The 13,159-nt window shown below is 46.9% G+C and overlaps 1 protein-coding gene across 3 annotated transcripts in view; it reads left to right on the forward strand.

Annotated features, from left to right (window-relative positions):
• LOC102753514 overlaps window positions 1–4,258 on the forward strand; it is an 11,457-nt gene extending 7,199 nt beyond the window's left edge. For all 3 annotated transcript variants that reach the window (XM_006767856.2, XM_006767855.2, XM_015566634.1), the window contains 3 exons: window positions 285–449; window positions 1,238–1,369; window positions 4,009–4,258. In XM_006767856.2, the coding sequence (XP_006767919.1) occupies window positions 285–449; window positions 1,238–1,369; window positions 4,009–4,145 (434 nt within the window). In that variant the 3' untranslated portion in view covers window positions 4,146–4,258. The remainder of the gene's footprint in view (window positions 1–284; window positions 450–1,237; window positions 1,370–4,008) is intronic.
• Window positions 4,259–13,159: the final 8,901 nt, after the last annotated feature.

Genomic DNA, 13,159 nt, shown 5'->3' on the forward strand with positions numbered 1-13,159 from the left:
GGTGGGGGTGGGGGGGGCTGAATGGCAGCCCTGGCCCTGGTCCTCCTGGTTCTGTGAATTTTAGCAAGTCACTTGCTGCTCTGTTGCTTCATCTGTACAATGGAGGTAACAGCATCACCTGGCTCAGAGTGATGCAGAGTAAATGAGTCAACTTACCTGAAGGCCTTAGAATGGCTCCTGGCACAGTCAGTGCTCAGTAAATGCAACCCTCTCTATTAATATTAGGGTTCGTGCTGGAATGTCCCAGGGGCAGCCTGAACTCAGCTCCTTCCTTGTACCCACAGCCCACAGCAAGGGGAAGACGGCCCCCTACACCAACTACCATGCCCAGCGCTCCTACCCCATGCCAGACGACCCCTTCTGCACAGAGCTCAGCGCCGAGCAGCGGGCGCTGAAGGAGAAGGAGAAGGGCAGCTGGACCCAGCTGAGCCATGCCGAGAAGGTGGCCTGTAGGTCTCCGGGTGGGACTGGTTGGGGAGAGTGGGCTGGCGGTGGCTTTGCAAAGAAGGGCCCATCAGGGAGCACTGGGACGGGCGAGCCCCCACCCACAACAGCCAAAAACCCCAAACACCTGAACGCATACCCAAGGGGAGAATTTTATTCATTTGTTCATTCTTTTTATTCACTCAACTATTGTGCATAGCCTGATGCTAGAGGATGCTGGGGACACAGGACTGAATCCCCCAGATGGTTCCGGCCATCAGGGTGCTCCCCGTCCAGTGGGGGAACGGACACCAACCCAGATAGCTGTAATGCAGGATAGTGGCTGGGGGGGGGGGGGGGTGTTCAGGTGTTTGTGAGGACCTAAGAGAGAGAGAGAGAGAGAGAGATGGCGTCCTGGAGGGCCATCCAGAGGAAGGCCCGTTCCAGCTGGCCCTGAATGGTGAGGAGGAGGGTGCTGCTAGATAGTGGGAACAGCATGGGGAAAGATAGGGGGGCAGGAGAGCATGGAGGGTTCTGGCAGCACTGAGTGAGTAGTGTGAGGGGACAGAGCAGAGAGAGGCAGGTGAGGTGGATGGGGGAGCAGGGGCCTGACCTTGAGGGGCAGGGGGGGATGTGTGACTCCAAGTTATGGCCACCAGAAGTGCCCTGGGCTACCAGTTCCAGACCCTGCTTTGCATACAATAGATGCTTGATAAGAATTTTCTGGATGGACAGCATCTGCTGCAGGGAGGGGGAGGCTGGGGGCCCTTGGGATGGCTGCACCTGAGCGTCCCCCCCTTACCTGCTTCCTCAGTGTACCGGCTCCAGTTCCATGAGACCTTCGCGGAGATGAATCATCGCTCCAATGAGTGGAAGACAGTGATCGGCTGTGTCTTCTTCTTCTGTGGATTCACCGCTCTGCTTATTTGGTGGCAGCGGGTCTATGGTGAGTTGCAGCATCTCACCTGACTGCTGCCCTGGGCCATGCCCTGTGGCCACAGCCAGCAGCCAAGCTCTTATAAGGGAACTATGTGCTGGCACTCATCTAAAGATTTTGAAAAGTCCCCCAAAGAGGCGGAGGGGGAAGGGCAGAGCACAGCTGTCTGAGTGGGAATGTAGGGACTCTACCTCTCTGGGCCTCAATTGCCCCATCTGTAAAATGGGAATAATAGTGCCCACATCTCAGGGCTCTTGTGAGGTTGGAATGAGAAAGAGCTGTAGGTCATCTGTAGTTATGAGTGATGTTGTTACTGCAATGCTGGATACGCGGCCAGAGTGAGGTGTGTTCAAGCATCTGTGAAAACCCAAAGGAGAGAGAGAAGGAACCCTGGAGGGCCATCCAGAAGAAGCCACATTTCAGTTGGCTGTTATTAAGCATGAATTTTTCTTGTTTTTTTTTAAATATATTTTTATTGGTTTCAGAGAAGAAGGAATATAGATACACCTATGATGAGAAAGAATCATTGATCGGCTGCTTTCTGCATGCACCTACACCCCCCCACCCCCGCCCGGGGATAGAGCCCGCAACAGGGGCATATGCCCTGACCGGGAATTGAACTGTGACCTCCTGGTCCCCATAGGTTGATGCTCAACCACTGAGCCATGCTGGCCGGGCAAACATGAATTTTTCAGTACATTGTTTCAGCTGCTGTGACAGAGCCCCCAACATACTCGAGCTTAAACAAAATAAAGGTTTTGCTCTTGTCTCACAAAAAGGCCATAGGAAGTATGGGGACTCCACAATGTCAGGCTTCTTGCGCCTTGTTGCTCTGCCATCCTTAACATGTAGCTTTCTTCTTGACATACAAGATGGCTACTTTTAGCCCCAGCTGGTTTGGTTCAGTGGCTAGAGCATCAGCCTGTGCACTGAAGGGTCCCAGGTTCGATTCCAGCAAAGGGCACATGCCTGGGTTGCGGGCTCGATCCCCAGTGGGGTGTGTGCAGGAGGCAGCCAGTAAGTGATTCTCTCTCATCACTGATGTTTCTATCTCTTTCTCCCTCTCCCTTCCTCTCTGAAATCAATAAACATATATATATATTTTTTAAAAAGATGGCTACTCCTGCTCCAGCCTTTAGCCTACATTCCAGTAAAGAAGAGGGGAAGGGAGGAGGCACTCATTTTTAAGGTCCAGAAGTTGCACACACCACTTCTGCTCACATTCTATTTGCTAGAAATGATCATATGACCACATGTAGCCACAAGGAAAACTGGGAAATGTAGTCTTTAGCAGGGTTGTCCTATACCCAGCTGACCATGTATTACTATAAAAGGGTGATTCTCAAAGTGTGGTTCCTGGACCAATAGCTTCACTTGGGAACTTATTAGAAATACAGTTTCCCAGCCCCACTCTGGATCTCCTGGGTCAGCCCCTGACGGTGGAGCCAGCAGTCGGTGTTTGCACAGCCCTCCAGGTGACTGATGCTCCCGGGGTTGAGAAGCAGGCTCTGGCGGACGGGAGAGGATATTGAAGAAGAGCTGCAGTCCGTTGACCTCTAGTGGCCTCACTTGTTTCTACTGTAAAAGTGTGATGGGCACTCCTACCTTGCATAAGAAGGAAATGAGAGAGCCTTTGGAAAAATTCTAATCTAGCTCAATGTTTGGTACTTAAAGGTGCCCATAAAGATTTTTTCTTTCTTGCCCACCCACTGGGATATAAAGGACCAGGGATGGAGGGCAGGCAGGCTGAGTCAGCCTCGGGGGCAGATGGATCAGGAAGTGCAGTAAGACTTGAGTGGCGATGGACGCTGTGGTCCCAGCCCTTCCCTGCTCCACACGTGAAGGCACCTAAAATGCCCCATGGGTGCTTCAGCCTTTGGGTTAAGTATTGTCCTCACCAGATTTTTTTTTTAAACCCTCAACTGAGGATATGATTTTATTGATTTGAGAGAGAGAGGGAGAGAGAGAAACCTCGATCGATCAGCTGCCTCCCATAGGCGCCCCACAGGAATCAAACCCACAACCTTTTCGTTTTCACGAGGATGATGTCCAACCAACCAAGCTACCTGGCTGGGCCTCCCCTGGTTTTTAAAGGGAACGCCTCTATCCTACCTCCTACTCCCAACCCCCTTCAGGAAGGAAAAGAAACCATCTCCTCCTGGATTCCTCCTAAACAGTGGGAGCAAACTGAGTACGGTTAGAGTAGCTACCACATTATGCAAATCGTTTTATAAATAGCAACTCGTTTAATCCCCGCATCCCTAGTGGCTAGGACCTGGTTTTGACAGATAAGGAAACTGAGGCTCAGAGAGGTAAAGTGACTTGTTCAAAGTCACACAGCAAGAGAGCGGTAGATCTAGGACTTGAATCCAGACAGGCTTCAGCCCAGTGCTCCCGTCCCATTGGGCCACATCGCAGGCGAAGAAACTGAGGCTCAGAGGGGAAGGACCTTGACCCAGTTCCCACAGCGAATCGAAGGCAGAGTTGGGGTCAGAACACGGAAGTCTGTGGAGTGCAGCTTAGGAAGTCTGATGGGGAGACGGACAGGGTGGAGGGAGCGCCTCCGTGCAGGGCACCCTTCCCCTGTCACTGGGACCCTGGCTCAGAGGGAGAGGGCGGCCCTGTCCCTACCCCGTGCCTTCCTGCAGTGTTCCCTGAGAAGCCCATCACCCTGACGGATGAGTGGAAGGCCAAGCAGCTCCAGCGCATCCTGGACATGAAGGGCAACCCTGTGCAAGGCCTGGCCTCCCGGTGGGACTATGAGAAGAAGGAGTGGAAGAAGTGACCCTGCATCCCAGCCCCAGGCTACTCCCCCGGCAGCTCTCCTCCGGCCCGGCCCGGAGCCTATGGAGCACTCCCTCCCCTCTTTCACCCCAATAAAGCTGGCCTGTTCTCTTCTGCCTGTCATCGCCGCCTCAGTCTTTACCTGCCACAAAGCCTACTTCTACCTAACATCAGGCAGTACAGTAGCCGAGGGGCAAGAACAAGCACTCTCCCGGGGCTCAGAGCCCAGCTCGCCAGGGAGGGCTTCCTGGAGGAGCAGAGGCCAGGGCTGAGTCTTGCAGGGATTAGGAAAGCAGGCAGGAGAGGGAAAGCATTCCAGGGGGAGGGAATGGCTTGAGCAAAGGCAAGGACACTCCTTTATTCAGTTGAGTAACACATACTTATTGAGTACCTACTGTGTGCCAGGTGCTTACTAATCCAGGCCTTGGGGATGCGGCAGTGGACAGGCTCTGGCCTCAATGGAGGAGACGTTTCTTTACAGGGGGAGACAGAAAAGTAAGTAAGTATATAGCAGGTGACCTGGTTTTTAAGTGCTATAAATAAACCAAACAAAGTAGGATAGAGGGGGAGTTAGAGGGCGACTGGGGATTGTGGGTGAAGGTCCGAATGAAATGAGGAAACAAGCCTTGTATCAAAGACAGAGCAGCAAGAGCAAAGACTGAGGTGGGGTTCTGGTTTGTGTGTTTGTGGAACTGCAAGGAGGCCACCCACGGCGACTTGGAGAGCAGCAGGAAGGTGTGTGTTGGGGGGTAGGGGCGGGAGGGGGCTGGCCTTGGGTTAGCAAGCAGATGATAAAAGCCTCATGGGAGTTTATTCTAAGTGTGATGGGAAGTTGTATCAGTCTGCATCCTCTGAGAAGCCGCCAGTGCTAAGGAAGAATGAAAGATGTCAGAGATTTGTTGAGGGTTCCCCCGTGTGAAGGATAAAGGAGACAGGGAAAAGGGGGGGTGGTGAGACCTTTTAGACCAGTGGTTCTCAACCTTCCTAATACCACGACCCTTTAATATAGTTCCTCATGTTGTGGTGACCCCCAATCAAAAAATTATTTTCGTTGCTACTTCATAGCTGTAATTTTGCTGCTGTAAACAATATGTAATTATATATGTGTTTTCCGATGGTTTTAGGCGACCCCTGTGAAAGGGTCGTTCCACCCCCAAAGGGGTCACGACCCACAGGTTGAGAACCGCTGCTTTAGACTGTGCCGCAGGCCTGACCGCTGTGGAAGGAGGGAGTGGGGGAGGGAGGATTGGGTAGGAAACGCTTCTGTGCACTGTATCTAAGTCCAACCAGGAGACGGTAATTTAATAGAGGCTGTTTAAAGGCCTATTAAGTTTACACAAGAGAATAGCTATAAAGATATAAAGATAACTTTAAAGAGTGTCCTAGGGAGCATGCCCAAGAAGGACAGATTTGGAAGGGGGTGCCTTCCCAAACTGGGGTTCAGACCTCATTGGAGAAGGTGTGGTTGAAGCCTGCCAGTTGGCACAGAACTGGGCTGGGTTGACTAGGCCCCAGCTGGTCCATGGTCACTGGGCAAGGACAGTTAGCAGTCCTCAGAGGCCCAAGGGCGCTGAGGCAGGTGGGTGGGGGAATTTGGGCACCTTTGTAGATGTGAGGCCAAGAGTGTGTGGTGTCTACTTGAGTTAGGAGGGCGGCAAGAAGATGGTCCCCAGGCGTGGGGCTGCAAGGTGGCTGATAGACCGGGCTCATGGCTGCGGCAGATCACCACCAGATGTCCTCACACACCGCTGACCAACCACACAGCAGGAGCAAGAACACACACACACACACACACACACACACCCCAGAGACAGAAAGCCAAGCCCAGCCGTTCCTCCAGACATGTCCCCTCCGGCACCCTCTGCTGGCAGAGTTCAGCATCTCCCTGTAAAGGAGGCCATGTTCAGAGATCGTTATCCTAAAGGGTGACTTTGGAGTTGAGAGGCAATAAATTGACCACTGGAGCAGCAAATCTGAGAAAGTCGTGGCCAATGGGGAGACCCAGAGGGACAAAAGGCCCATTAGAGGAGCCCACTGGGCTCGGTCCTGGGCTGAGAGCAGCCCAGGGGACCGTGGCCTCAGTGAAAAGGCTGCAGCAGAACCTCACAGGTTCTCTCGGAGAGAGATCTGAGCACCACACCTCCACGGACACCCTAGATGCCAATGGAGGGATCTAGAAGAGCAGTTGTGATAACAATACACAGTGGGGCAAAAGTAGGCTTACAGTTGTTCATATGGAAAATAATACAAGAATAAATAATATTACAAGAATAAACTCTGTTTCACGTACTCATAACTGTAAACCTACTATTGCTCACCCTGTATTCATTCAGCCAACAAATACTTAAGGTGCTTCTACTATGTACCAGGCTCTGGGGACAGAGTGAATGAGACCTTATTCCAGTGCTCATGAATCTGAAAGTCTGCGATGGGGACTCAGCATTGATCAGACAGTCACCCTAATAAAGTATAGCATAAATAAGTGTTAAAAAGGGGAGGCACGTGGTGCTTGGACTTACCAACAGGGACTGGGGGAACTTGACTCAATCCGAAGCAGTAAGGGATGGCTTCCCTGAGGAAGTGTCCTCAGACCTGAGAGAGAAAAATGACTGGGTGTAAGCTAGATGAAATAGGTGGTGGAACAGCATTCGAGTCAGGAAAAAAGCATGTGCAAAAGCCCTGTGGTAGTGAGAACCATGCTTGACGGAGGAAATACAGGGAGCCACAGGGCTGTCAGAGGGGGAGGCAGAGGTGGACAAGGGGCGATAGGAAAGTAGGAGAATCATACAGGGCCTTGGGGTCTCTGCTGCCTCTACTGAAGGGACAAGTAGGGAGAAAGCAGGGAAGCTAGGGGAGTCTGTTGAGGCCAGAATATGGGGAGCCTTGGACATCCATTTAATTTTTATCTGAGAGAGGCAGCTGCCTCGGTCCTAGGCTCTTGCTGGCACGAGGGATTCATTAATTAGTCACTATCTTAGCACAAGAGATGCTGGGGACCCAAATGGGAAGCACACAGGAGCCTTGACCTCCAGGTTTCCTAGCCTGGTGGGTGGGACAGCCAGTCGGAAGCTAATGAGGTGAGAACTATGGAAATGCCCGGTAGTATATTTTGACCCAGACCCTGATGCTTTGCTAGCAGCAGGAGCAGTTTTGCCATAACTTAAAATGTTGAAATATGCAGGCAGTAAAATTTGTTTAGATTAATAAATTGCCAAGGAGTCATGTTGTGAGCAACAAAGAAAATTGTCAAAACTGGCCCAGAGTAAAATTAAATGTTGTACTAAGTCAATCCCTCTCCCCAAAATCCCCCCCCGCCCCCCGCCGCCAGTAATATTGTGTAACAAACAACCCAAAGCTTGGTGGTTTACAACTTTGAGCATTTCTGTTTATCTTTCCTGGGCCTGTGGTGTGTGTTGGCTGAGGCTCTGCTGGGATCTGCAGGTTTAGTTCCAGTCTGTGGGTTGGTATTTCTGTGGCTCCGGCTGCCATAACAAATACCACAGATTCGGTGGCTTAAACAACAGAAATACATTTTCTCACAATTCTGGAGGTTAGAAGTCTAAGATCAAGTGTTGGCAAGGTTGGTTCCTTCTGATACTTCTCTCCCTGGCTCGATCCTCACATGTTCCTCTGTGTGTGCATATCCCTGGAGTCTTGCTGCATCCAGATTTCCTCTTCTTACAAGGACTCCCGTCAGAGTGGGCTAGGAGCTTCCCTAATGACCTCATTTTAACTTCATCACTGCTTTAAAGGTCCTCTCTTCAAATAGTGTCACATTCTGAAGGATGAGGGATTAGGGCTGTCAACCAGAACGCCTCTTTGCAGCATCCTCAGATGGTCTTTCTGTGCGGGCTAGTTGGGCTCCCTCAAAGCGTGGTGGGTTGGTTCCAAGAGAGCAAGAGGGAAGTGTATTGCATTTTTTATGACCTAGCCTTAAAAGACACATAGCGTCACTTCTGCTAAACTCTGTTGTCAAGGCACTCACCAAGTTCCACTCAGATGCAAGAGGGAGAGCACAGAGACTTGATGGGAAAACATTAAGGTCACAACATAAGATGTGAGATGCTTTGACATGGAAGCATTGTGGTCATCTTTCACAGGGGTCGCCCACAGGCAAGCCCAACATCGATGGGCAAAAAAATGTCCTCCAACCAAATGCAAATGGAGAGTGTGGGGAGGAAGGCAGAATTATGAGTAAAGAATACACCCTACCACAGAGGTGTAGAAATAACCAACACAAAATCAAGTTGGCAGAAACTAAAACTGACCATGTTAAGTTGGAAATTGACTGAAATTCAAACAGAATGAAAATTTGACATTTAGATAATCAAATGTGACCTGGAAAAAATTGGACCAATTGAAGATAATGAACAGAGTAGATGACGCACAATGGCAGGAAACTGGTGAAATCAGATGTGAGCTAAAAATGACTGAGAAAAGAATAAAACAGTCCTGGTAGCACTTACTCCGTGAAGCCATGTGATTGTCATGAAAATATTACTTTGTAAGATTAAATTTAAAATAGGGAACATTATGCCGAACCGGTTTGGCTCAGTGGATAGAGCGTGGGCCTGCGGACTCAAGGGTCCCGGGTTCGATTCCGGTCAAGGGCATGTACCCTGGTTGCGGGCACATCCCCAGTGGGGGGCGTGCAGGAGGCAGCTGATCGATCTCTCTCATCGATGTTTCTAACTCTCTATCCCTCTCCCTTCTTCTCTGTAAAAAAATCAATAAAATATATTTTTAAAAAAATAAAATAAAATAAAATAAAATAAAATAGGGAACATTAGAAAGATTTTAACTTTGGCATAAAATAACTGATCAAAGAAATTGTCTTCATGCAGCTTGCTCAAGAAAACTCTGTCTTGATGTATTAGACTAGTGTAATTCTGATAAAAATTACTGGGTTCAAAACCCAGTCAAAATAGTCTTTTGGTAAACACATCTATGAGGTCAAAACATTTGGGTCAAAATATCTTGAATATTAGAATTTTCTGTAAAAACCAGAGGAAGAAATTCCAAAGACAAATAAGGAACTCAAAGGTATTTATATATATGAGAGATAAAGGGTTGATTTCTCTAATATGTTTTAAAAAAAAACACCCGATCTGACAAATCAGTAAAAAAAACAAAACAAAAAAAGGAATGCAGCCCGGCAGGCATGGCTCAATGGTTGAGTGTTGACCTTTGAACCAGGAGGTCATGGTTTGATTCCTGGTCAGGGTTCATGCCCTGGTTTCGGGCTTAATCCCCATTGTGGGGGGTGCGGGAGGCAGCCAATTAATGATTCTCTCTCATCATTGATATTTCTCTCTCTCTCCCCCTCTCCCTTCCTCTCTGAAATTAAAAAAAACCCATCTAATAAAAGAGTAATATGCAAATTAACCATCACTTCACCATAAAGATGGAGGTGTCCACAGCCAATAAGGAGGGAATATGCAAATTGACGTGACAAAGATGGCAGTGCTGGCTGAAGCCACAGAGTCAGCCTGAGAGCGGGCAGGAAGGCTTGGCATCCTGGGTCGCCCCACAGACCCAGGAATGGGACTAGGGGCAATCAGGCCAGGAGGGGAGGGCAGTTGGGGGTGATCAGGCCAGCAGGGGGCACATTTGGGCGCCTGAGGGATGAGTGACAGGAGCATTTATGTGTTGGTCCCTGCCCCCACCCCATTCGCCCTGAGTTCCAAGTTGAGCATATTTGAGTGGTGGGGGCGGTCCTGCAGATGTCCCTCACCAGAGTTCAGGAGAACTGCATTGGGAAGCTAGGGGCATCCCAAGTTGAGGCCAGTGGGAGAGGCAGTTTGGGGCAAGCATTCCGGCAGGGAGGCAGTTGGGGGCGAGCAGTCTGGCAGGAGGGGCAGTTGAGGGCGATCAGACCAGTAAGGGGGGGCAGTTGGGGGTGAGAAGGCGTGGGGAGGGGCAGTTGGGAGTGAGCAGGCTGACAGGCAGAGTGGTGAGGGGCAATCAGGCAGGCAGGCAGGTGATTGGTTAGGAACCAGTGGTCCCGAATTGTGAGAGGATATATTCATCCTAAACCAGCAGTCGGACATCCCCCAAGGGGTCCCAGATTGGAGAGGGTGCAGGCTGGGCTGAGGGACACCCTCCCCCCCAATGCACAAATTTCGTGCACTGGGCCACTAGTCTATAAATATTTCAGTATGTGTCTTTAAACAATAAGGACTATTTAAATACATATAAGCAAAATATTATGAATATACATAAAAAGTCTTCATCTTTCCTTAATATCAAATATCCAGTCAGTATACAAATTTTCCTAATTGCCTCATAAGTTTCATTTATTTGAATTTGCTTGGAATGAGGATCTAAAGATTGAGTTGACTCGTCTGAATCTTTGTCTAGTTTTGATATTAGGGTAATTCCCTTCCTTCCTCTTCTATTTTCTGGAAGAGATTGGATAATCATAGTGTTAATTCTTCTTTAACTATTCGGTAGAATTCTCCAGTGAAATAATCTGGGGCTGGAGAGTGTTATGGGTGAGAGTTTTTAAATTACAAATTCAATTTCCTTAATTGTTATAAGGCTATTTAAATGATCTATTTCACATTGGGTGAATATGGTAGCTTGTGTCTTTCAAGTAATTGATCCATCTACGTTGTATTTACTGCTAAATATTTCCATCTGAGCACTGCTTTTACTGAATCCCATAAGTTTTGGTATGCTGTATTTTCATTTGTCTCTAAGAATTTTCTAATTTCTTTGTGATTTCTTCATTGACTAATTGGTTATTTAACATTGTGTTGTTCGATTTCCACATATTTGTTAATTTCCCAGTTTTCCTTTTGTCAGTGATTTCTAGCTTTATTCCATTGTGATAAAGAAGATACATTACATGATTTCAATCTTTAAAATTTATCGAGACTTGTTTTGTAGTCTACCATACAGTCTATGTTGGAGAAAATTTCATATGCACTAAACAATGTGTATTCTGCTGGTGGTGGTGGACAGTCCATATCTGTCTGTCAGGTCTAATTGGTCTATAGTATTGCTTAAGTCTGCTATTTCTTCTCACTTCTTTTGTGCATACTTTTTAAAAATATATATATTTTATTGATTTTTTATTTTTTTACAGAGAGGAAGGGAAAGGGATAGAGAGTTAGAAACATCGATGAGAGAGAAACATCTATCAGCTGCCTCCTACACCCCCCCCACTGGGGATATGCCCGCAACCAAGGTACATGCCCTTGACCGGAATCGAACCTGGGGCCCTTCAGTCCACAGGCCGACGCTCTATCCACCGAGCCTAACTGGTTAGGGCCTTTTGTGCGTACTTTAAAGGTATTTTCTTAATAGTCACCATAGGGATTAAAATTAACACCTGAAATTTATAACAATCTAGTCTGAATCTATGTCAATTTAGCTTCGGTAATATACAAAAACTGCTATATAGCTTCATACTTCCCTCTTTGTATTTGTCACAAATTATATCTTCATACATGTGTGCCCATTAACATAGATTTAAAATTTTTTAAAAATATCTTTTATTGATTTTAGAGATGAAGGGAGAGGGACAGAGAGATAAGAAACATCAATGTTGAGAGAGAATCATTGATCTGCTGCCTCCTGCACACCCCACACTGGGGATTGAGCCCACAACCTGGTCATATGCCCTGACTGGGAATTGAACTGTGACCTCCTGGTTCATAGGTCAATGCTCAACCAATCATGCCAGCCGGGCAGATTTGTAACATTTTTTATGCATTTGTATTTTAAATCATGTAGGGAATAAAGAGAGTTACAAACTGAAAATATAGTAATATTCCTTTTATAGTTACCTATGCAGTTACCTTAATCAGAGTTCTTTATTATTTCATGTCTCCAAATTTCACTGATTTCTGTTTTTATCTTTACAACCTTCTTCCTTCTGCTTGCTTTGAGCTTACTTTGCTTGGATCTCCCTCCCCCCGCCCCCATAGGTCTTGAGGTGGAAGCTTATGCTATTATCTTAAGGCTTTTATTCTTTTGTGATGTACACATTTCTTGCATAAATTTCCCTCTCAGCACTGCTTTAACCATGTCCCACAATATTTGATATGTTGTATTTTAATTTTATTCAATTCAATGCATTTTTTAAAATTTCCCTGGGGACTTCCTTTTTGACCCATGAATTATTTAGAAATGTGTTGTTTAGTTTCCTAGTGTTTGGAGATTTTCCGTTATCTTTCTGTTATTAATTTCTAGTTTGATTCCACTGTGGTCAGAGAACATACCTTGTATGATTTAAATCCTTTTAAATTTATTTTTTCTTTTACAGCCCAGAATATGATCCATCTTGGTATATACTTAGTGGGCATTTGGAAAGAATGTGTTGAGTGTTTGATAAATGTTAATTGAATCCTGTTTGTTGATGGTGTCTTGAGTTCTATATTGCTGGTGATTTTTCTGTCTAACTGTCCTATTAAGTGTTGAGAGAGGGGTATTAATTGTAGATTTGCCTGTTTCTTTTTTTAGTTTCATCAGTTTTTGCTGCTTTCCTTTGATTGGTGATTGCATGATATATCTTTTCTTACCCTTTTTCTTTCAAGCTGCCTACATATTTAAATTAAGTTTCTTATAGATTTATACTTACCGTATTTGCCGGCGTATAAGACGACTGGGCGTATAAGACGACCCTCTAACATTTCCACTCAAAATACAGAGTTTGTTATATACTCGCCGTATAAGACTACCCCCTCTTCCGCACACCTTCCACACACCAAATAAAAGGTAAAACAATATCAGATTTGATTTTAACATTTTAATTTATATTCAAATGCTTATGACATGCAGGAAAACTGTCACAAGGCTGTATGTAATCAAACATATACATAAAACAGTGCAAGTTTATTACCGGTAAACATACCGGTAATTCACTAAAGAAAACACACTCTATAGACTGGTACCGTAGATGCTTCTCAGGAACACAGGCAAGCAGCCCACAACCTAGAGGGACTGTCAATGATAGAAGTAAGATAACAAATAGAGGTAGAGAGCAAGTGCCGGGCAAGTCCCTAGCAA

The sequence above is a fragment of the Myotis davidii genome, unplaced genomic scaffold (assembly GCF_000327345.1).
Source record: "Myotis davidii unplaced genomic scaffold, ASM32734v1 scaffold562, whole genome shotgun sequence".
Lineage (NCBI taxonomy): Eukaryota > Metazoa > Chordata > Mammalia > Chiroptera > Vespertilionidae > Myotis > Myotis davidii.